The following is a 24,725-nucleotide window of genomic DNA, read 5'->3' as shown; positions in this document are numbered from 1 at the left end:
GAAAAAGGGAGACTGGGGAAAAGCAGGAGCTGAGACAAACCGGTGGTTGACTTGACAAACAAGACGAACTGGCAACAGACAAACAGAGAACACAGGTATAAGTACCCAGGGGATAATGGGGAAGATGGGCGACACCTGGAGGAGGGTGGAGACAAGCACAAGGACAGGTGAAACAGATCAGGGTGTGACACCCACACAATAACAACAGAATTACCTTTTTCTTCCACGTTAGTGGACTTTATTAAAATTAAAGATAATGGTCCAAAATAGAACAGAATGTAAAAGTAAAAAATTTAAGAACATAGCAATTATCAAAAAGGACAATGAACCACCAAAGGACCACAGAATAATACTGGACCTAGTAAAACCTTAGATTAATTGTAAATGGTATAATGTTGAAATCAAAAAATGAGAAAATGATTCGAATAAGACATATATCAAAAATCAACAGTATAGCAATTGTACAACCACATATCAAATATGGATCAAACCCTGTAAACAGGTGAAACCAGGGGGGATTAAAAGGACTGTAGCTAACGTTGCTTTCCCAATTTAGAACATTAGTACGCTGAAGCTGGTTTGAAACTGGTACCAGTATATATATAGTTTCCTTAAAGACGGCAGATAGTGAAGTTAAAACACCTGAGAGCTCTCAACTAAAGTCTTACAATCAATAAAACCTTGGGGCGCCCCAAAATTAATATAAAAACGTTTGGTCCTTGGACACGGAGGGGTTAAACACAGAGGGGTTAAACACTAATGTTACCGTCCATCCAAAGGTGAACTGGACAGAGGGAGCGTAGCCAGCATCCGTCAACGAGAGGGCCAAGGATTCCATGGGATTTAGCAGGTGAAAGAAACAACCAGAGAGCTCCATCGATGCCAAGAGGTAATTGAAGAACAACTGCAGGTAGCCGGTGATGATGTAGTCATAGATCATTAGGATGCTGATGGTAGAGTAGCTAGCTAGCTAGCTTAGCTAGCTGTACCAACTAGCTTGGCTACCCAGGAGGTTCTTCATCTGTCTCTCGAGGATGATGGCGAATCCGGTGACTACAAAATTAAACAAGAATAGCGAGTGAGGAGCTGGCTACCCTCATACTGTCCCTCTAGCGAACTCTGTCGTTGTTCCCCAAAATCACCTCAGTCCAATTTGCGCACACCCGGCAAAACTCCCTCACAGTAGGGCTGTTGTGGTGAACGTATTACCGCCACACCGGCGGTCACGAGTCACGAAGGCAGTCAAATTCCCCATGACCGTGTAATCATGGTAATTAGGCTTCTTCAAGCTCCGATTATGCTACATTCTCCCTCTAATCACTCTGATATCAATGCAAATGTATTCTAAAATCGAATTACACACTTCATGGGCTCATGTTGCGTAACATTTCTAAAGGCTATGGAATTGCAGGAGAAAACAGAGTGATGGCTGTTTATAAAAATAGGAGGATCAGCTTTCTATAGACTGACAATATTTATTTCTCAACTTTCCTAACATTAAGCACATTGCTTATATTTACAACAGGAGTATGGACTACCTGGCTAGCATGAAAATAAACCACAGGGAAAGCGTCCTCCATTCGCTATTTAAGTGCATAGATTACATGATGTACATCCCGGTTTGGCCGCTGTAGGCCGTCATTGTAAATAAGAATTTGTTCTTAACTTACTTGCCTAGTTAAATAAATAAAAATATAAAAATACCGGTGCATGATAATGGTTCATTTTAAATCAAAGACGAGATTAAATCAAGAATAATCTGATGGGTGACAATATTAGCAATTTTTTTCCTATTGTGTTACTGACTGTACGTTTGTTTATTCCATGTTTAACCCTGTGTTGTTGTTTTTGTCGCACTGCTTTTCTTTGTCTTGGCCAGGTTGCAGTTGTAAATGAGAACTTGTTCTCAACTGGCCTACCTGGTTAAATAAAGGTGAAATAAAAATAAATTTAAACTTATCTTTTTCCTCTTTCTCAAATGTTTTTGCTCTTTTGTACTTCTCTTAGCAGGTCTTTTACGGAGTGTTGGTCTACGTTTTGATCGTCATTCAACCCTTTGCTACCCTTGTGCCCTGACAATTTGTTTGGGTTGGGTGTAGGAACGTAGCGATCAGGTTGATTGTAGCGGTAGTCGGTTCACTTTCAATGTTCTTTATAGGTATTTTGACCGCCGTGGTTATTGGTATCGCGGTTTCGTGGTAGATACCTTTATTGTGTGTCATCTCTCAACTCTCCTATCCCTGATAACGCACCCTCTAACTGGAGTGAGTGCTGTTCAATATTGAAAACCGAGATGTCAGGGCTCTTAGCACGGCTCACTTTTGATGCCTCAAAAGCTGAGTTCTGAGATTTGCAAACCAACGTGGGCATACATGTTCGACAGAAACATTTTGTTTGAATGGTAGTAGCTATTCCACTCCTGTTTCAGTGAATAGGCCAAAGTAAGCTGAACAAAGCCTATGATAGTATGCTTGGGGTGTTCATTCCCGAGCTTGTTTGACAGTGTTAGCCAGCGAGCTGTCGTGTTTGAAAGGCGCAGAACCACTGAATTCTATCTTCAAAGCCGTGGGAAGTTTCCCATAGTCGTTTTGCACGTGTTGCTGTTATAGACAGATGAACCTTGTCAGCTGTCTAGTCAATGTTCGCTTCAACAGGTAAAGCCTGTCAGTACGGGTAGCCATCCCTGGCGTCCTGTATGTCTGCTAAGAATGTCTCAGTGTCGTTCAGCTTACCTGGAACGGGGTCAAAGGTGCAGAAATTTGACGATTTTGTCAAGGCGTTCCACACCAAGTGCACGGAGAGGGTTTGCTTCAACCTGTGGGGAAGAATGGGCCAAAAGGCCGAGAGGAGAAGCCAAGCTTTGTTGGCGAGGAGGCGCCATATTACTCTGTGCCGAATGGCCAAGAGGAAAGACTGAGGGACACCTGAGAGAGGTAAAGTCTGAAACCTTCTGTCGTCTTCCCTCCTTTGTGTACTGAGCTCCGGATGCGAGCTTGATTGCTTTGTTGGGAAGTCACGCTGTAGCGCGTGACTGTTCTGGAGTTCCTCCAGGTGGTACCTAAGGGTGGTATTCTGCTGCATAGCACTTGAGTCCACTTGGGCCCTTAGAGTACTTTTGTTAGACACGTGTGTCGCACTGGCTTCTTTCGGCCTCATACTTATCTGTCATGGCTTGCAGGAAGAGGTCTTGAGTGCGGAGCGAGAGATTCAGTGATGAAATTTCCTCCGCTTGCTTAGAGATACATTTTTCCATCTTCCTCACCTGGGTTCTCTCATCACTCATTTGGTCAGTGACTTGAATGAGTTCCGCTGTTTTGTCATCCAACTTAGTCATTGTGTTCATTAAGTGATCATCTTTGGTCTGCAGCATTTGGACTAGAACATTATTGCTTTGAGGAACGTTCATCAAAACTGCGTTCATGTTATCAAGTTGCGTGCCCCTGTGTGTAGATAACTCGTCAGATTGATCTAGTTTGGCATGGATTTTGTCGTGTTTCTTTTTGGCGAAATCGAGTTGTTCCTGTAGAAGACGATTTTGTTCCTGTAGAAAATTATTTAGTTCAAGTGTTCGTGCTTATTTGTCGTCATACGTTTTTGCCATTTCTTTTCATTGTTCCATTCTCAAAGCAGTTCCCACGGCTAGCAGTATCTTTTCCTTTTCTGCTTTTGTTTCCTGGTTATCTCCACCTGTCCCTTGAGTAGTTGGAAGCTGCAAAAACGATTTTCATCAATTTATAGACGTTAATGAATCATCAATACTGGATCAGTAATGTGGTAGTTGGATGTCAATGAACTTGCAATGATTAATCATACCTGCATAGGCTATCATCTTAAAATGGCGCCGGAGCAGAAGGCAGACGTTTTACGTGCCCCCAACCGATTGTGTTCGTTTATCTGCGTTGTTTGTAACTTATTTTTTTTAAATTGTTGTACATAATGTTGCCGCTACCGTCTCTTATGACCTAAAATAACTTCTAGACATCAGGACTGCGATTACTCAACACGGACAAGCAGAATCCTTTTTCTTATTTCACGACTCTGACGAGCACAAGGCGGAGGATATACGGCTCCCTCAGGAACAGGCCCTGACCTGTCCGGGTATCCTGGAAGGATATTGACCTCATCCCGTCAGTCGAGGATGCCTGGTCGTTCTTTAAAAGTAATTTCCTCACAATCTTAAATAAGCCTGCACCTTTCAAAAAATGTAGAACTAAGGACAGATATAGCCCTTGGTTCACTCCAGACCTGACTGCCCTCGACCAGCACAAAAACATCCTATGGCGGACTACACTAGCATCGAATAGTCCCCGCGATATGCAACTGGTGGATCAGCATACCACCCTGCATACCACTGCTGGCTTGCTTCTGAAGCTAAGCAGGGTTGGTCCTGGTCAGTCCCTGGATGGGAAACCAGGTGCTGCTGGAAGTGGTGTTGGAGGGCCAGTAGGAGGCACTCTTTCCTCTGGTCTAAACAAAGATCCCAATGCCCCAGGGCAGTGATTGGGGACACTGCTCTGTGTAGGGTGCCGTCTTTCGGATGGGACGTTAAACGGGTGTCCTGACTCTCTGAGGTCATTAAAGATCCCATGGCACTTATCGTAAGAGTAGGGGTGTTAACCCCGGTGTCCTGGCTAAATTCCCAATCTGGCCCTCAACCATCACGGTCACCTAATAATCCCCAGTTTACAATTGGCTCATTCATCCCCCTCCTCTCCCCTGTAACTATTCCCCAGGTCGTTGCTGCAAATGAGAACGTGTTCTCAGTCAACTTACCTGGTAAAATAACGGTAAAAAAATAAATAAAAATAAAAAACTTTTCAGGGAAGTCAGGAACCAATACACCCAGTCAGTCAGGAAAGCAAAGGCTAGCTTTTTCAAACAGCAATGTGCATCCTGTAGCTCTAACTCCAAAGAGTTGTGGGACACTGTAGGGTCTATGGAGAATAAGAGCACTACCTCCCAGCTGCCCACTGCACTGAGTCTAGGCGAGAATTTCAATAAGCATTTCTCTACGGCTGGCCATGCTTTCCTCCTGGCTAGCCCAACCTCAGCTCCGCACCCCCCGCAGCTACTTGCCTAAGCCTCCCCAGCTTCTCCAGGTAGCAGATGTTCTGAAAGAGCTGCAAAACCTGGACCAATACAAATCAGCTGGGCTAGACAATCTGGACCCTCTCTTTCTAAATAATTATCTACCTTCATTGTTGCAACCCCTATTACCAGTCTGTTCAACCTCTCTTTCGTATCGGCCGAGATCCCTAAAGAATGGAAAGCTGCCGCGGTCATCCCCCTCTTCAAAGGGGGTGACACTCTAGACCCAAACTGTTATATACCTATATCCATCCTGCCCTGCCTTTCTAAAGTCTTTGAAAGCCAAGTTAATAAACAGATCACTGACCATTTCGAATCCCACCGTACCTTCTCCGCTGTGCAATCCGGTTTTCGAGCTGGTCACGGGTGCACCTCTGCCACGCTCAAGGTCCTAAACAATATCATAATTGCCATCGATAAAAGACAGTACTGTGCAGCCGTCTTCATCGACCTGGCCAAGGCTTTCGACTCTGTCAATCACCACATTCTTATCGGCAGACTCAACAGCCTTGTTTTCTCAAATGACTGCCTCGCCTGGTTCACCAACTACTTCTCAGACAGAGTTCAGTGTGTCAAATCGGAGGGCCTGTTGTCCGGACCTCTGGCAGTCTCTATGGGGGTGCCACAGGGTTCAATTCTCAGGCCGACTCTTTTCTCTGTATATATCAATGATGTCGCTCTTGCTGCGGGTGATCCCATGATCCACCACTACGCAGACGACACCATTCTGTATACATCTGTCCCTTCTTTGGACACTGTTAACAGACCTCCAAACGAGCTTCAATGCCACACAACACTTTTTCCGTGGCCGCTAACTGCTCTTAAACGCTAGCATAACCAAATGCATTCTTTTCAACCGATCGCTGCCCGCACCTGCCCACCCGACTAGCATCACTACTCGGGACGGTTCTGACTTAGAATATGTGGACAACTACAAATACCTAGGTGTCTGGTTAGACTGTAAACTCTCCTTCCAGACTCATATTAAACATCTCCAATCCAAAATTAAATCTAGAATCGGCTTCCTATTTTGCAACAAATTTGCTCAGACAGTCTGTGTTTAAGATACTATAAAGATATATTGTACAGATATATTGTTTTACCCTAATTCTGACTAAAACTACACACATCATTAATAATACTTTTATGATTCTAATCAATTTCATACAATTATATGGTTTCAGGGTGGAATTATTTCATCATTATCTTTCAACATTTAAATTACTTTAACAGTACCCAGTGTCCGACAGAGCTGCAGGAGTTGTGACCCGTTTTTGTTGGTTATGTTGTCGTAGTTGTGTCTAGGGGGGCATATGGGGGAGAGAATGCTGTCACATCCAGGTAGGTGTTTGTCCCCCTGTGTGCTGAGGGTGTCAGGTTCTTGTCTTGTTCTGGCATTTAGGTCACCACAGACTCGTACATGTCCATGGGCCTGGAAATTGTTGATGGAGAAGCTGTCATCGTTAAAGTATGGGGATTCTAGTGGGGGGATATAGGTAGCACACATGAGGACATTTTTCTCTGTTGAGATCATTTCTTTATTAATTTCTAGCCAGATGTAAAATGTTCCTGTTTTGACTAATTTAATAGAGTGGGTTAGGTCTGCTCTATACCAAATTAGCATACCCCCTGAGTATCTTCCCAGTTTCACACCTGGTAGTTTGGTGGATGGGACTACCAGCTCTCTGTAACCTAGAGGGCAACCAGTGGGTCCGTCTTCTTTATACCATGTTTCTTGTAGGATGACAATGTCTGTATTTCCAATTTCTTTGATGAAGTCTGGGTTCCTGCTCTTTAGGGCAAAGGCAGATGACCTCCGACCTTGTATATTCCAGGATGAGATAGTGAACGCTTTCTGTTCCATAGTGTCTAGTGTTGTTTTTGTGTTGTTTAGGCCAGGACCATTACAGTAGGTGTGAGCAGAGCATGTTGAGCATCTGATACATACCTCTTAGGTTGCAGGACGGGGCTTTGGCGGATGTAATAGTGGGGGTTGGGCCTGTTGCTCTTCTCACGGCCTGGTCATATGGGGGGCATGGGGTGGGCAGAGGGGCATAGGTCTGATATGTCTCTCTCTCTCGCTATTTACTGCCCTCATAAGCCCCGCTCTGCTAGCCTTGCCCTAACTGACCCGGTGTGGATGGCAGCCAGATACTGCCTTATCCATGCAGGTTGTGCCAGAGTGACTGAAGTCCACCTCCAGCCAATTTTGCAGTGCAGCGTTCTGGCAACATTGCCACCAGGGTTGGTCAATTTGATTGTCGTCGGGTCCATTTGGGTTCGGGTCTGATTATTGTCCTCTGGTCTGTTCGGGTTTGACTTTTTAGACCCAAGAAGATCTCTAGGTCAATTCCATTTGAACTATGATAAATTCATCAATTGAAAAAACCTCAGAAAATAATGGCATAATATCAATTTGTAAATATAATTGCAATGATTCAGCAATGACCCCAACCCAGGTGAGCACACGCCAGATGGGTTACTCAGAACCCATGGGGGGAAAATCCTGTAATTGGAGAGTAGCGTCCTCTGGGGTAGTGTGGGAGATGAGGTGGGCACAGTGTCCAAGTGGTTGTCAGCAGGGGGCATGCCAACCTCTGCCCAATGTGGAAAGGATTGGCAGGTTGGCATTTATTGGGAGGACAGCTCTGCAGGGTAGTCACGAGCTGGCACAGACACAAAGTCATAAGATCTTTTAAACCTTAACCACACTGCTAACCTTATGCCTTACACAAACCTTAAATGAACACCAAAAAGAACATCAGCACTGATTTGTCCGTCAGACTGCCAAATGGTGAAGCGTGATTCATCACTCCAGTGAACGCGTTTCCACTGCTCCATAGTCCAATGGCAGCAGGCTTTACACTACTCCAGCCGACGCTTGGCATTGCACATGGGGATCTTAGGCTTGTGCACGGCTGCTTGGCCATGGAAACCCATTTCATGAAGCTCCGGACGAACTGTTCTTGTGCTGACGGTAGTGAGTTTGCAACTGAGGACAGACGATTTTTACGCGCTTCAGCACTCGGCGTTCCCGTTCTGTAAGCTTGTGTGGCCTACCACTTCGCGGCTGAGCCATTGTTGCTCCTAGGCATTTCCCCTTCACAATAACAGCACTTACAGTTGCCCGGGGCAGCTCTAGCAGGGCAGAAATTTGATGAACTGACTTGTTGGATGGTGTCAAGTTGAAAGTCACTGAGCTCTTCAGTAAGGCCATTCTAATGCCAATGTTTGTATATGGAGATTGCTTGTATGAATGAAAATAAGTGGATTACCGTAGACTTGTGCACTTTTGTATACTGATGTTTCCTCCTTGTCAGTCTGTGTCTCTCTCTTGGTCTGTCTGCAGCCTTACTCAAATGGTCTCCATGTCAGTGATGAGTACGACGTTCCTCCTCTCCGACACTCCTCTCCCTTGCCCGCTCTCAACAGCAGCCACAAGTGAGTCTCTCCCGCAATATTGTCACACACACATACGTTGAAAGATTGCATAACTATTGAATCAATAGTCTGTTCATTTTTTACGGTCAAGCTTTATGAATGGGTGTACAATATGTGTTTTATATATATTTTCACACTATGAGGTTGGAATAATACTGTAAAATTATGAAAATTATAATAATGCCCTTTTAGTGTAAGAGCTGTTTGAAACACTGCCTGAAATTTCTGCCTGTTTTGGTGGGATGGAGTTTTGGCCTGCCAGCTGACATCACCAGGTGGTACATTTGTTAATATACCAATAAGAAAGAGAGTTCCAAACCTCTGCCAATAACAGCTAGTTTTCAGTTTTCCCCTCCTAGACCACTACCAGACAGTTCTAGCAAAATTCTTGCTTGAGAAATTGCTCTTTTTAATAGAAAACAATCACAGTAAAGCATTTCATTGTTACCCTAAAAATGATTTGATCTTGAGATAAATACGCCTGTATTGGACCTTTAACCTTGAAATCAAATTGTATTTGTCACATGCTTCGTAAACAACAGGTGTAGACTAACAATGAAATGCTTACTTACAGGACCATCTCAACAATGCAGAGAGAGAAACAAATAGTTATAACACAAGGAATAAATACACAATTAGTAACAGTAACTTGGCTATATACAGGGAGGCGGTACTAGTACTGAGTCGATGTATAGGGATACAAGATAATTGATGTAGATATGCCTTTTGTTAGTTACAGCGTTATTCTACAATTTATAAAATATTTCTTTCCTCATCAATCTACACACAATACCCCATAATGACTTGTCCCGAAGCCACTTCTGCGTTTTCTTGGCTGTGTGCTCAGAGTTGTTGTCCTGTTGGGAGGTGAAACTTCACCCCAGTCTGAGGTCCTGAGCGTTCTGGAGCAGGTTTTCATCAAGGATCTCTCTGTACTTTGCTCCGTTCATCTTCCCTCGATTCAAGCCAAAGAGTTCAATCTTGCTTTCATCAGACCAGAGAATCTTGTTTCTCATGGTCTGAGAGTCCTTTAGGTGCCTTTTGACAAACTCCAAGCAGGCTGTCATGTGCCTTTTACTGAGGAGTGGTTTCCGTCTGGCCACTCTACCATAAAGGCCTGATTGGTGGAGTGCTGCAGAGATTGTTGTCCTTCTGGAGGTTTCTCCCATCTCTACAGAGGAACTCTAGAGCTCTGTCCGAGTGACCATCTGGTTCTTGGTCACCTCCCTGACCAAGGCCCTTCTCCCCCGATTGGTCAGTTTGGCCGGGTGGCCAGCTCTAGGAAGAGTCTTGGTGGTTCCAAACTTCTTCCATTCAAGAATGATGGAGGCCACTGTGTTCTTGGGGACCTTCAATGCTGCAGACATTTTCTGGTACCCTTCTCCAGATCTGTGCCTCAAGACAATCCTGTCTCGGAGCTCTATGGATAATTCCTTCAACCTCATGGCTTGGCTTTTACTCTGACATGCACTGTCAACTGTGGGACCTTATATAGACAGGTGTGTGCCTTTCCAAATCATGTCCAATTAATTTAATTTGCCACAGGTGGACTCCAATCAAGTTGTAGAAACATCTCAAGGATGATCAAATGGAAACAGGATGCACCTGAGCTCAATTTCGAGTCTCATATTAAAGGGTCTGAATACTTATGTAAATAAGCTATTTCTGTTATTTATTTTTATTCAATTACAAAAAAAATCGAACAACCTGTTTCCGGGTTATGTGGTATTGTTTGTAGATTGATGAGGAAAATAATGTATTTAATCCATTTTAGAATAAGGCTGCAACATAACACAGTGTGGGAAAAAGGGAAGGTGTGTCAATAGTTTCCGATTTCACTGGTAGTAGGGATACAGTGGCTTATCAATGGGATAGATAATAAACAGTAACAGCAGCGTAAGTGATGAGTATAAAGAGATTGGTGCAAAAAGGGTCAATGCAGATATATTGGTTAACTATTCAAATCGAATCAAAATTGTATGTGTCACATACACATGGTTAGCAGATGTTAATGCGAGTGTAGCGAAATGCTTGTGCTTCTAGTTCCGACAGTGCAGTAATATCTAACAAGTAATCTAACAATTCCCCAACAACTACCGAATACACACTAATCTGAAGGGGCGAATGAGAATATGTACATGTAAGTATATGGATGAGCGATGGCCTAGCGGCGTAGGCAATAGATGGTATAAAATACAGTATATACATGTGATGTGAGTAATGTAAGATATGTAAACATTATTAAAGTGGCATTATTTAGAGTGTGTTGTATAAAGTGACTAGTGATCCATTTATTGAAGTGGCCAGTGATTGGGTGTCAATGTGGGCAGCAGCCTCTATGAGTTAGTGATTGCTTTTTAACACTCTGATGGACTTGAGATAGAAGCTGTTTTTCAGTCTCTCGGTCCCAGCTTTGATGCACCTGTACTGACCTCGCCTTCTGGATGGTAGCGGTGTGAACAGGCAGTGGCTCGGGTGGTTGATGTCCTTGATGATCTCTTTGGCCTTCCTGTGACATCGGGTGCTGTAGGTGTCATGGAGTGCAGGTAGTTTGCCCCCAGTGATGCGTTGTGCAGACCGCACCACCCTCTGAGAGCCTTCCGGTTGAGGGCGGTGCAGTTGCCGTACCAGGCTGTGATACAGCCTGACAGGATGCTCTCGATTGTACATCTGTAAAAGTTTGTCAGGGTTTTGGGTAACAAGCCATTTAACTAACTATTTAGCAGTCTTATAGCTTGGAGGTTGCGCCTTGTGTTTGGATGCCAAACAGTTTACATACAAAGTGGTGATGCAGTGGGTAAATATGCTCTCAATGGTGCACCATGCCGAAATAGATTCACCATGCCGAATCTATTCAGCCTCCTGAAGGGGAAGAGGCGTTGTCTTGCCCTCTTCATGACTGTTGATGTGTGTGGACCATGATTGTTCCTTAGTGATGTGGACACTAAGAAACTTGAAACTCTCGACCTGTTCCACAACATCCCTGTTGATGTGTATGGGAGCGTGCTCAGCCCTCCGTTTCCTGTAGTCCACAATCATTGTCGTTGGTGATCAGTTCTACCACCGTTGTGTTATCTGCAAACTTAATGATGGTGTTTCACAAATGCCCGGCCACTCAGTCGTGGTACAGGACGGGACTAAGCACGCACCCCTGATGGGCCCCCGTGTTGAGGGTCATCATGGCTGATGTGTTGTTGCGTACCATCACCACCTGGGGGCGGCCCATCAGGAAGTCCAGGATCCATTTGCAGAGGGAGGTGTTTAATACCAGGGTCCTTAGCTTAGTGATGAGCTTTGAGGGCATAATGGTGTTGAACACTGAGCTTTAGTCAATGAAATACATTCTCACATAGGTGTTCCTTTAGTGCAATAGTCATTTAGAAAGGTTACCTTGGCGTTCTTGGGCACAGGGACAGGGAGTATGATGGGAGTATGATGGTCTGCTTGAAACATGTAGGTATTACAGACTGGGTCAGGGAGAGGTTGAAAATGTCAGTGAAGACACTTGCCAGCTGGTCAGCGCATGCTCTGAGTACGCGTCCTGGAAATCCGTCTGGCCATGCAACCTTGTGAATGTTAACCGATTTATAGGTCTTGCTCACATTGGCTATGGAGAGCGTGATGGTCTGGAAGAGCTGGTGCTCTCATGCACAGTTCAGTGTTGCTAGCCTCAAAGCGCACATGCAAGATATTTAGCTCGTCTGGTAGGCTCATGTCACTGGACAGCTCGCGGCTGGGTTTCCCTTTGTAATCCATGAGAGTTTGCACGCCCTGCCACATCGAACAAGCATCAGAGCCGATGTAGGATTCTATCTTGGATCTTGGACCTGTATTGACACTTGTTTGTTTGATGGTTTGTCGGAGGGCTTATCGGTATGTCTTATAAGTGTCCGGATTAGTGTCCCGTTCCTTGAAATGGACAGCTCTAGCCTTTAGCACGATGCGGATGTTGCCTGTAATCCATGGCTTCTGGTTGGGATATGTACGTACGGTCACTGTGGGGACAATGTCATCAATGCACTTATTAATGAAGCCAGTGATTGATGTGGTAAACTCCTCAATGCCATCGGATGAATCCCAGAACAAATTTCAGTCTGTTCTAGTGGCCTTACTGAAGTACTCACTGGCTTTCAACGTGGCACCGTCATAGGATGCCAACTTTCCAACAAGTCAGTTCATCAAATTTCTTCCCCAATAGAGCTGCACCGGTCAACTGTAAGTGCTGTTATAGGGAAGTGGAAACGTCTAGGAGCAACAACGGCTCAGACGCGAAATGGTAGGCCACACAAGCTCACAGAAGGGACCGCTGAGTGCTGAAGCACGTAGCGAGTAAAAATAGTCTGTCCTCAAGTTGCAGAAACTCACTACCAAGTTTCAAACTGCCTTGGAAACAACGTCAGCACAAGAACTGTTCGTCGGAATCTTAATGAAATGGGTTTCCATGGCCGAGCAGCCACACACAAGCCTAAGATCATCATGCACAATGACAAGCGTCAGCTGGAGGGGTGTAAAGCTCGCCGCTATTGGGCTATGAAGCAGTGGAAACACGTTCTCTGGAGTGATGAATCACACTTCACCATCTGGCAGTCCGATGGACAAATCTGGGTTTGGCGGATGCAAGGAGAACGCTACCTGCCCAATGCATAGCAGCAACTGTAAAGTTTGGCGGGGGAGGAATAATGGCCTGGGCTGTTTTTTTATGGTTGGGCTATGCCCCTTAGTTCCAGTTAAGGGAAATCTTAACGCTAAAGCATACAATAACATTCTAGATGATTCTGTGCTTCCAACTTTGTGGCAACAGTTTGGGGAAGACCCTTTCCTGTTTCAGCATGACAATGCCGTTGTGCACATATGCTAGGTCCAAACAGAAATGGTTTGTCGAGATCGGTGTGACGCAACGTTCTAAGGCACTTGCAGTGCTTGAGGCGTCACTACAGATCCGGGTTCGATCCAGGGCTGTGTCGCAGCTGGCTGCGAACGGGAGATCCATAAGGCGACGTACAATTGACCCAGCGTTGTCTGAGTTAGGAGAGGGTTTGGCTGGCCTCGGTGGCCTTGTCCCATCGCGCTCTCTAGCGACTCCTGTGCGGGCCGGCACATGCACGCTGACACGGTCGCCAGTTGTACGGTGTTTCCTCTGACACATTTGTGTGTCTGGCTTCTGGGTTAAGTGAGCAGTGTGTCAAGAAGCAGTGCTGCTTGGCAGGGTCGTGTTTCGGAGAACAGATGGCTCTCAACCTTCGCCTCTCCCGAGTCCGTGCGGGAGGTGCAGCGATGGGACAAGACTGTAACTACCAATTTGGATATCATGAAATTGGGGAGGAAAGGGGGTAAAAAAGTACCTATGAAATAAACTTGACTGGCCTGCACAGAGCCCTGACCTCAACCCCATCGAACACCTTTGGGACGAATTGGAACGCTGACTGCGAGCCAGGCCTAATCGCCAAACATCAGTGCCCGACCTCACTCATGCTCGTGGCTGAATGGAAAGCAAGACCCCATAGCAATGTTCCAACATCTAGTGGGAAGCCTTCCCAGAAGAGTTGAGGCTGTTATAGTAACAAAGGGGGGACCAACTCCAAATTAATAATGCCCATGATTTTGAAATGAGATGTTGGACGTGTAGGTGTCCACATACTTTGGTCATGTAGTGTATGTCGGGAAAACTTGATCCTAATCGAGGAGTCAGGAAATCCATCAAATTACAGGCCTTTTCTCTTACATCCTCTTCCCCTCCACTCTTCGTGTTTTGTAGCTGATACACATGGCATTGTACCAATAATGTAATATGGTTGCTGAAGGGTCCAGTCATGATTGAGAGTGGTTCTGTGAATGTTGGCTGCAGAACATCTAATTCCCTTTTAGCTGACAAAGACATTTGATTTGGTATTTTTCTATTGTGTTGCACAGTGGATGTTATGGGCAATAGTGCAGTGAAGCTATAATGGCAGCTGCTGGACACTGAACAGTGAGGCCACAGGGTGAAGCTCTCTGTCTCCCTCCACATCTGTGCACACAAAACACTCACTCTCTCACACACACACACACACAGCCATGGAACTGTTGAGGTCTTTTCCCAAATAAGCAGCAATAAAAGCTGTCACAGCAGGTTTCAGTAGTGAAGTTTAGTACCTGCAAAACACCAGTCTCAACATCAACAGTGAAGAGGTGACTCTGGGATGCTGGCCTTCGAGGCAGAGTTGCAAAGAAAAGGCCATATCTCAGACTGGCCAAAAAAAGAAAATATTAAGATGGGCATAAGAACACAGACAATGGACAGGGGAACTCCCGGAGTCGCCTCTTCGCTGTTGACGTTGAGACTGGTGTTTTGGGGGTACTATTTAATGAAGCTGCCAGTTGAGGACTTGTGAGGCATCTGTTTCTCAAACCAGACACTCTATTGTACTTGTCCTCTTGCTCAGTTGTGCACTGGAGCCTCCCACTCCTCTTTCTATTCTGGTTAGAGACAGTTTGCGCTGTTCTGTGAAGGGAGTAGTACACAGCGTTGTACGAGATCTTCAGTTTCTTGGCAATTTCTCGCATGGAATAGCCATCATTTCTCAGAACAAGACTAGACTGACGAGTTTCAGAAGAAACCTGGCCATTTTGAGCCTGTAATCGAACCCACAAATGCTGATGCTCCAGAGACTCAACTAGTCTAAAGAAGGCCAGTTTTATTGCTTCTTTAATCAGAACAACAGTTTTCAGCTGTGCTAACATAATTGCAAAAGGGTTGCTAATGATCAATTAGCCTTTTAAAATGATAAACTTGGATTAGCTAACACAACGTGCCATTGGAACACAGGAGTGATGGTTGCTGATAATGGGCATCTGTACGCCAATGTAAATATTCCATAAACAATCTGCCATGTCCAGCGACAATAGTCATTTACAACATTAGCAATGCCTACACTGTATTTCTGATCAATTTGGTGTTATTTTACTGGACAAAAAATGTGCTTTTCTTTCAAAAATAAGGACATTTCTAACTGACCCCAAACTTTTGAACGGTAGTGTATATATTTGAGATTCTTCTCTCAAATTCTTCTCAAGTAGCCACCCTTTGCCTTGATAACAGCTTTGCACACTCTTGGCATTCTCTCAACCAGCTTCATGAGGTAGTCACCTGGAATGCATTTCAATTAACAGGTGTGCCTTGTTAAAAGTTAATTTGTGGAATGTCTTTCCTTCTTATTGCATTTGAGCCAATCAGTTGTGATGTGATAAGGTAGGGGTGGTATACAGAAGATAGCCAGCCCTATTTTGTAAAAGACAAAGTCCATATTATGGCAAGAACAGCTCAAATAATCAAAGAGAAACAACAGTCCATCATTACTTTAAGACATGAAGGTCAGTCAATCCAGAACATTTCAAGAACCTTGAAAGTTTCTTCAAGTGCAGTCTCAAAAACCATCAAGCGCTATGATGAAACTGGCTCTCATGAGGACCGCCACAGGAAAGGAAGACCCAGAGTTACCTCTGCTGCAGAGCATAAGTTTATTTTAGTTAAATGCACATCAGATTGCAGCGCAAATAAATGCTTCACAGAGTTCAAGTAACAGACACATCTCAACATCAACTGTTCAGAGGAGACTGCGTGAATCAGGGCTTCATGGTCGAATTGCTGCAAAGAAATTACTACTAAAGGACACCAATAAGAATAAGAGACATGCATGGGCGAAGGAACACGAGCAATGGACATTAGACCGATGGAAATCTGTCTTTGGTCTGATGAGTCCAAATTTCAGATTTTTGGTTCCAACCGCTGTGTTTTTGTTAGGCGCAGGGTAAGTGAATGGAGGATCTCTGCGTTTGTGGTTCCCGTCGTGAAGCATGGAGGAGAAGGTGTGATGGTGCGGGGTTGCTTTGCTGGTGACACTGTCAGTGATTTATTTAGAATTCAAGGCACACTTAACCAGCATGGCTACCACAGAATTCTGCAGCGATATGCCATCCCATCTGGTTTGGGTTTATTGGGACTATCATTTATTTTTCAACAGGACAATGACACAACACACCTCCAGGCTGTGTAAGGGCTATTTGACCAAGAAGGACAGTGATGGAGTGCTGCATCAGATGACCTGGCCTCCACAATCACCTGACCTCAACCCAATTGAGATGGTTTGGGATGAGTTGGACCGTAGAGTGAAGGAAAAGCATCCATCAAGTGCTCAGCATATGTGAGAACTCCTTCAAGATTGGAAAAGCATTCCTCATGAAGCTGGTTGGGAGAATGCCAAGAGCGTGCATGGCTTTCATCAAGGCAAAGGGTGGCTACTTTGAAGAATATAAAATATAAATATATTTTGATTTGTTCAACACTTATTTGGTTACTACATGATTCCATATGTGTTATTTCATAGTTTTGATTTCTTCACTATTATTCTACAATGTAGAAAATAGTACAAATAGAGATTAAAAAAAAATGAATGAGTAGGTGTGTCCAAACTTTTGACTGGTACTATATTTGTAGCACAATGGAACTTTGCTTGGAAAAATCTATACTTTATCATTAAAACCTGCGTGGTCTTAAAATGTAAAATGGTTGCTTTGGTTGCTTTGTCTTCCAGACACCTCAATCCTTTCACCACACATGTCGTTGGGAGAGCAAGAGGAACAACCGAGCGTGTTGAAGATGAGTATCAGATCCCTTCATCCCACCCGGTGTGCCTATCCCATTCCCCAGTCTGCGTCTCCGTCCGGATCCCTAGCAGGTACCAGCACAGAGGGTGCATCCCAAGTGGAACCCTATTCCCTAAATAATGTACTACTTTTGACCAGGGCCCATAGGGAATAGTGTGCCATTTGGGACGCAAACTTTTTATTCTGGAATAGAGATACAATAAATAAGTGAAAAAGCTGCCAAATGTAGATTTGGTCAAACTTGTAGGAGTTGCATGAAAGGGAAGAATGACTTCCTGGATCAAGCTGGATTTCAACTATTACTCAGCAAAGCGCAACTTGCGGGTGCTGTGCAGTATATACAGTCTTGAGTTGGTAAAACCCCCCAAATATATGGACAAATGTATGGACAAATGTAAATGGGGAACAAATGTAATATCTCTCTATGTTTTGCCTTTTTTAAATCAGAAATCTGGAGAATGGCTCCTCGGAGTCCTCTGCAGAGGAAAAGAAGCACAAGCCCTTTGAGTATGGTAAGCCTGAAGTGGTGATGTCACGTTCTGGACCTGATCTACCAGTAGTTGGCTCTGCTTACTACTGGAAGTGTTCTGTGTGAAAGAAATCAAAGCTGACACTGTTGTTAATACTTAGGGCTCAGTGTCATCTTCATTATCATCATCATCATCATCATCCCCACGAGTGTGAATGCGTTCTTGTGTCCGTCCATTGGCCAATACCACCACAGAGTAAAATGTTAAACATAGAAAGAGGAGGTACCGGCCTAAAATAGTTTTGCCGCAGTGTGCTATCGGTTTATGAGCAGTTGGTGCCTAGCCTGCCATTCCCGATCACGTTAACCTGTCCTTGTGATTCTCAGGTGGGCATTTTGAATCGGGGGTGTTGCTCTCTGGGGCAGCTCGTGCCGCCCTCTGTCCCTTCCACAACAGGACGCCCTCAGACTACGACATTCTACTTCCCCCTCAAGGTAGCCCCTCACCCCACCCCACCCTTTCGCCTCTGTCTGTCTGTCTCTGTCTCTGTCTCTCTGTCTCTGTCTCTGTCTCTCTCTTAGGACTGTTTAAGCTTTGGTTTTTGGTAAGTCTTTCAGACAACTTTAAAAACACACATAGCAGCCCATACAGGGAAAAAAATGCATTTAAAATATATTTTTAGAGACACATTTTAGGATACATGTGAAATATTTAAAATTGGCCAAATAATGTATTTTTTAAATACAATCCAACATATATTACGGAATGTATTTCAAATGTATATATAAATGTAAGTAAAATGTATATCACAATCAATATTCCCTCAAAAAAATGTAGGCACTGAGTAAATTTCAGGTCTGCTGAGCGCAAACTTGAACGTTGTGAAAATTCTGTGCAACTTCCAGCGCGTGCATTTACTGTGAACCCTGAGGCTGTACACAATTTAAGTTACAGTTTTAACAGTGGACAAGTAGGCTACTGTGGCTATTTGATCATAATGTAGGTCTACCAGAGTGGCCTACCATCAAAAACAAAGGAGAAAATGCATCCCATAACATTTTAACATGGAAATAGCTGTTCTGTCATTCAGCCTACAGTAGCAGCCCATGTATGGTGTTCAATGTAGGCCTACATTCCATGAGACTTTTGGAGAAAAAAACATGCAGGGCTTAACATTAACCTGTTTATCCACTTGTCCTTCAGACAAGGAGGTGACGGAAAATGTTGTTGTGTTGTTTGATGCAAGAAACCACTTTACAAATTAAAATGCATTATTATTCCCATACCATTATTACAGAGAATCAGACAAATTATGCTACCCTCTGCCTATTGGCTACTTAGCTTATTCAAGCCTGTCTCAAAATACAACACTGTCCCTTTAAGACAAAACAAAGCTATTTACCTTCCTTGCTTTTCAAAAGTCTAGAAATGTACACGTTTTGTGCTTTTGCTGACTATTGACTATTGCTGACTACAAATGATCTATAACTGGGCTAATAACTCACTAACTAGAAAAAGGATATTAACAAAATGTTCACACCTGGCTTCATGCAGCCCTCACTTTGATCTCAAAACAAGCACATCTACTCATGACCTCTCATGCTGTAGTGTAAACACAGTCCAGTTCAAAGTAAATGGCACAGATCCATACGGTATATGGAAATGGTTAATTTGCATATAGGCCTACTGCAGCTCTGATTGGTTAAATCTGTCCAATAGAATTATACTCCAATGTGTTCTGCCTACAACAAAATATCTTACGTAGTTCATTTTGTTTCGGGTATGTTGCATTGAAAGTGGGTAATATTGTGTTGATTTGATCACAATTGCCACAGTAAAGGGAAACGCTGATAGTGTTAACTAACAGGGAAGTTCAATCTGGTGCTTCTCTCCATGGGCTGATATTGGGAGCTGCACTGCAGTCTCAGGCTACTGCGCGCTCGCGCACTCGCTCAGCTTAGAGAGGGACATTGATCACAATATATGTTGAATGCCTCAGAAAAAAAGTGTATTTATCCACATAAATATAAATATATTTTAAAATGTCGTATAGAGGTCCTGGATGGCAGGAATCTTAGCTCCAGTGATGTACTGGGCCATACGCACTACCATTTGTAGTGCCTTACGGTCAGATGCCGAGCAGTTGCATTTACATTTACATTACATTTAAGTCATTTAGCAGACGCTCTTATCCAGAGCGACTTACAAATTGGTGCATTCACCTTATGATATCCAGTGGAACAACCACTTTACAATAGTGCATCTAACTCTTTTAAGGGGGGGGGGGTTAGAAGGATTACTTTATCCTATCCTAGGTATTCCTTAAAGAGGTGGGGTTTCAGGTGTCTCCGGAAGGTGGTGATTGACTCCGCTGACCTGGCGTCGTGAGGGAGTTTGTTCCACCATTGGGGTGCCAGAGAAGCGAACAGTTTTGACTGGGCTGAGCGGGAACTGTACTTCCTCAGAGGTAGGGAGGCGAGCAGGCCAGAGGTGGATGAACGCAGTGCCCTTGTTTGGGTGTAGGGCCTGATCAGAGCCTGAAGGTACGGAGGTGCCGTTCCCCTCACAGCTCCGTAGGCAAGCACCATGGTCTTGTAGCGGATGCGAGCTTCAACTGGAAGCCAGTGGAGAGAGCGGAGGAGCGGGGTGACGTGAGAGAACTTGGGAAAGTTGAACACCAGACGGGCTGCGGCGTTCTGGATGAGTTGTAGGGGTTTAATGGCACAGGCAGGGAGCCCAGCCAACAGCGAGTTGCAGTAATCCAGACGGGAGATGACAAGTGCCTGGATTAGGACCTGCGCCGCTTCCTGCGTGAGGCAGGGTCGTACTCTGCGAATGTTGTAGAGCATGAACCTACAGGAACGGGTCACCGCCTTGATGTTAGTTGAGAACGACAGGGTGTTGTCCAGGATCACGCCAAGGTTCTTAGCACTCTGGGAGGAGGACACAATGGAGTTGTCAACCGTGATGGCGAGATCATGGAACGGGCAGTCCTTCCCCGGGAGGAAGAGCAGCTCCGTCTTGCCGAGGTTCAGCTTGAGGTGGTGATCCGTCATCCACACTGATATGTCTGCCAGACATGCAGAGATGCGATTCACCACCTGGTTATCAGAGGGGGGAAAGGAGAAGATTAATTGTGTGTCGTCTGCATAGCAATGATAGGAGAGACCATGTGAGGATATGACAGAGCCAAGTGACTTGGTGTATAGCGAGAATAGGAGAGGGCCTAGAACAGAGCCCTGGGGGACACCAGTGGTGAGAGCACGTGGTGCGGAGACAGATTCTCGCCACGCCACCTGGTAGGAGCGACCTGTCAGGTAGGACGCAATCCAAGCGTGGGCCGCGCCGGAGATGCCCAGCTCGCCCATACCAGGCGGAGATGCAATTGGTCAAGATGCTCTCTATGGTGCAGCTGTAGAACTTTTTGAGGATCTGAGGACCCATGCCAAATCTTTTCAGTCTCCAGAGGGGGAAAAGGTGTTGTTGTGCCCTCTTCACGACTGTCTTGGTGTGTTTGGACCATGATAGTTTGTTGGTGATGTGGACACAAAGGAACTTGAAACTCTTGACCCGCTCCACTACAGCCCCATCGATGTTAATGGGGGCCTGTTCGGCCCGCCTTTTCCTGTAGTCCACGATCAGCTGCTCTGATCGGCTGCTCACGATCAGCTGCTCCACGATCAGGTCTCTGACCTCCTCAATATAGGCTCTCATCATTGTCGGTGATCAGGCCTACGACTGTTGTGTCGTCAGCAAACTTAATGATGGTGTTGGAGTCGTGATTGGCCACGCAGTCGTGGGTGAACATGGAGTACAGGAGTACAGGAAGGGACTAAGCACTCATCCCTGAGGGGCCCCAGTGTTGAGGATCAGCGTGGCAGATGTGATGTTGCCTACCCTTACCACCTGGGGGTGGCCCATCAGGAAGTCCAGGATCCAAGGTCTCTTTTCCAGATGAGCTCTGTCTAGCACCAAAATACACATCAAAATACAATAAACACATTAAACTACACATTTATATACACATTCCCAAATACACGTTATAATGCACAACAATACACAAAAAGCTAAACAAAATGATAAAAAAATATTCAGTTAAAAAGTTAAAATGCCCTAGATGCACCAATTCATCCAGTTTTAAAGTGCATTGTAGATCATTCCACATGCAAGGCACAAGGAAACCAAAGGCTGATCTGCATAACTTTCTAGATACCAAAGGAGTCTCCAGAGTTTAAATGCATCTCGTTTGCAACAAGGCACTAAAGTAATACTGCAAGAAATGTGGCAAAGCATTTCAATTTTCGTCCTGAATACAAAGTGTTATGTTTTGGGCAAATCCAATACAACACATAACTGAGCACCACTCTCCATATTTTCAATGTAGCGGTGGCTGCATCATGTTATGGGTATGCTTGTAATCGTTAACCTCTAATTCCTCCCAAACCCGGATCCGGGAGCACCCCCCACAGTAAAAAAGCTGACTAGCATAGCCTAGCATAGCGTCACAAGTAAATACTAGCATCTAAATATCATTAAATCACAAGTCCAAGACACCAGATGAAAGATACACATCTTGTGAATCCAGCCATCATTTCTGATTTTTAAAATGTTTTACAGGGAAGACACAATATGTAAATCTATTAGCTAACCACGTTAGCAAAAGACACCACTTTATTTACTCCACCAGTTTTTTACTCCATCAGTAGCTATCACAAATTCGACCAAATAAAGATATATATAGCCACTAACCAAGAAACAACTTCATAAGATGACAGTCTGATAACATATTTATTGTATAGCATATGTTTTTTTAGAAAAATGTGCATATTTCAGGTATAAATCACAGTTCTACATTGCAGCTGCAATCTGAAATAGTGCCGAAGCTGCCAGAATAATTACAGAGACCAACGTCAAATACCTAATTACTCATCTTAAAACATTTCTGAAAAATACACAGCGTACAGCAAATGAAAGCCCAACATCTTGTGAATCCAGCCAATATGTCAGATTTTTTAAGTGTTTTACAGCGAAAACACAATATAGCATTATATTAGCTTAGCACAATAGCCAGAAACACAAGCAATTTACCAGCAGCACAGGTTAGCGATCGTAACAATACAGCAAAATATATATAATTTTGGACTAACCTTGATATACTTCGTCAGATGACAGTCCTGTAACATCATATTACACAATGCATATAGGTTTTGTTCGAAAATGTGCATATTTAGCAGCACAAATCGTGGTTATACAATGTGATCAGTGGCAACAGGTCATGCATTCTGGCCGGCGCCATCTTGGAAAGGCACCTAATCTAATCAATAAATAATCGTAAACTTGACTAAAAAATACAGGTTGGATAGCAAATGAAAGATGCATTAGTTATTAATGCAACCGCTGAGTTAGATTTTTTAAATTAACGTTACTAGACATACAGTGTGCGTTACAGCCAGACTAGTGCCGCAATAATGGCGGACAAATGCGTTTACATTTTTCCACATAAATACGGAATAACATCATAAATAGCTCTTACTTTTGGACGAGCTTCCATCAGAATCTTGGGCAAGTGGTCCTTTGTCCAAAATAATCGTTGCTTGGTTGTAAAACGTTGTCTTCAACTTCGGAATTAGCAGCTAACATTAGCTATGTGGCCACAACATGCCCAAGTCCTCAAAACGCAATACTAAGGAAATTCCGAAAATAGCAATATACTCGCATAAACTGATATAACTCGGTTTAAAATAACTTCGTTATGATGTTTCTAACACCTATATCGAATTAAATTACAGACGAATATAGCTAAGGCCGATAACTGAGCGTTTCAAAATGCCATCCTGAGGTCTTGCTTTGCGCGAATGACGAACGACGAAAAGAGAGCTCCCTTCATTCCTTGGCCTTTTATAAGCTCTGAGAACTACGTAGACACTCCATTCCACTTCTCATTGGTTACTGACATCCAGGGGAAGGCGGGTGCAGTTTATGTCGACCCATAGGATACATACAGAGCTTTAAACTGATCTGAGAACAGAGCCTCGTTTTCAGACCGTCGCAGTTCCTGACATGAATTTCGCTGCAGAAAGAGTTCTGGTTCACCCACAGACATAATTCAAACGGTTTTAGAAACTAGAGATTGTTTTCTATCCAATAGTAATAATAATATGCATATTGTACGAGCAAGAATTGAGTACGAGGCAGTTTAATTTGGGAACGATAAATGTCCAAGTTGAAACAGCACCCCCTGTAGTGTCAAGAGGTTTTAAGGACTGGGGAGTTTTTCAGGATAAAAAATTAATGTAATGGAGCTAAGCACAGGCAAAATCCTAGAAGAAAACCACGTTCAGGTTTCAGCAGGACAATAACCTAAAACACAAGGCCAAATCAACAGTGCAGTAATATCTAACAAGTAATACCTACCAATTTCACAATAATACACATAGCACACACAAATCTAAAGTAATGGAGTTAAGAATATATAAATATTTGGGTGAGCAATGTCAGAGCGACATAGACTAAGATACAGTAGAATAGGATAGAATACAGTCTATACATATGAGATGAATAATGCAAAATATGTAAACATTATTAAAGTGACTAGTGTTCCATTATTAAAGTGGCCAGTTCTTTCAAGTCTATGTATATGGGGCAGCAGCCTCTAATGTGCTAGTGATGGCTATTTAACAGTCTTATGGCCTTGAGATAGAAGCTGTTTTTCAGTCTCTCTGTCCCAGCTTTGATGCACCTGTACTGACCTCGCCTTCGGGATGATAGCAGGATGAATGGGCAGTGGCTCGGGTGGTTGTTGTCCTTGATGATCTTTTTGGCCTTCCTGTGACATCGGGTGCTGTAGGTGTTCTGTAGGGCAGGTAGTTTGCCACTGGTGATGCGTTGTGCAGACCGCACCACCCTCTGGAGAATATTGCAGTTGAGGGCGGTGCAGTTGCCGTACCAGGCTGTGATACAGCCCGACAGGATGCTCTCAATTGTGCATATGTAAAATTTTGTGAGGGTTTTAGGTGCCTAGACAAATTTCTTCAGCCTCCTGAGGTTGAAGAGACGCTGTTGTGCCTTCTTCACCACACTGTC

General features: G+C 44.1%; 1 protein-coding gene across 3 annotated transcripts in view; it reads left to right on the top strand.

Annotated features, from left to right (window-relative positions):
* Window positions 1-24,725, top strand: part of cblb (Cbl proto-oncogene B, E3 ubiquitin protein ligase) — a 187,275-nt gene that overhangs the window by 142,348 nt on the left and 20,202 nt on the right. For 2 of the 3 annotated variants that reach the window (XM_071337485.1, XM_071337486.1), the window contains 4 exons: window positions 8,438-8,529; window positions 17,100-17,243; window positions 17,620-17,684; window positions 18,029-18,136. In XM_071337485.1, the coding sequence (XP_071193586.1) occupies window positions 8,438-8,529; window positions 17,100-17,243; window positions 17,620-17,684; window positions 18,029-18,136 (409 nt within the window). Of the gene's footprint in view, window positions 1-8,408; window positions 8,530-17,099; window positions 17,244-17,619; window positions 17,685-18,028; window positions 18,137-24,725 lie in introns of all 3 variants that reach the window. The other variant, XM_071337487.1, reaches the window with a different exon arrangement.

The sequence above is a fragment of the Salvelinus alpinus genome, chromosome 13 (assembly GCF_045679555.1).
Source record: "Salvelinus alpinus chromosome 13, SLU_Salpinus.1, whole genome shotgun sequence".
Lineage (NCBI taxonomy): Eukaryota > Metazoa > Chordata > Actinopteri > Salmoniformes > Salmonidae > Salvelinus > Salvelinus alpinus.
Note: the sequence above shows the minus strand (reverse complement) of the source record. Positions and strands in the feature narration are given on the sequence as shown.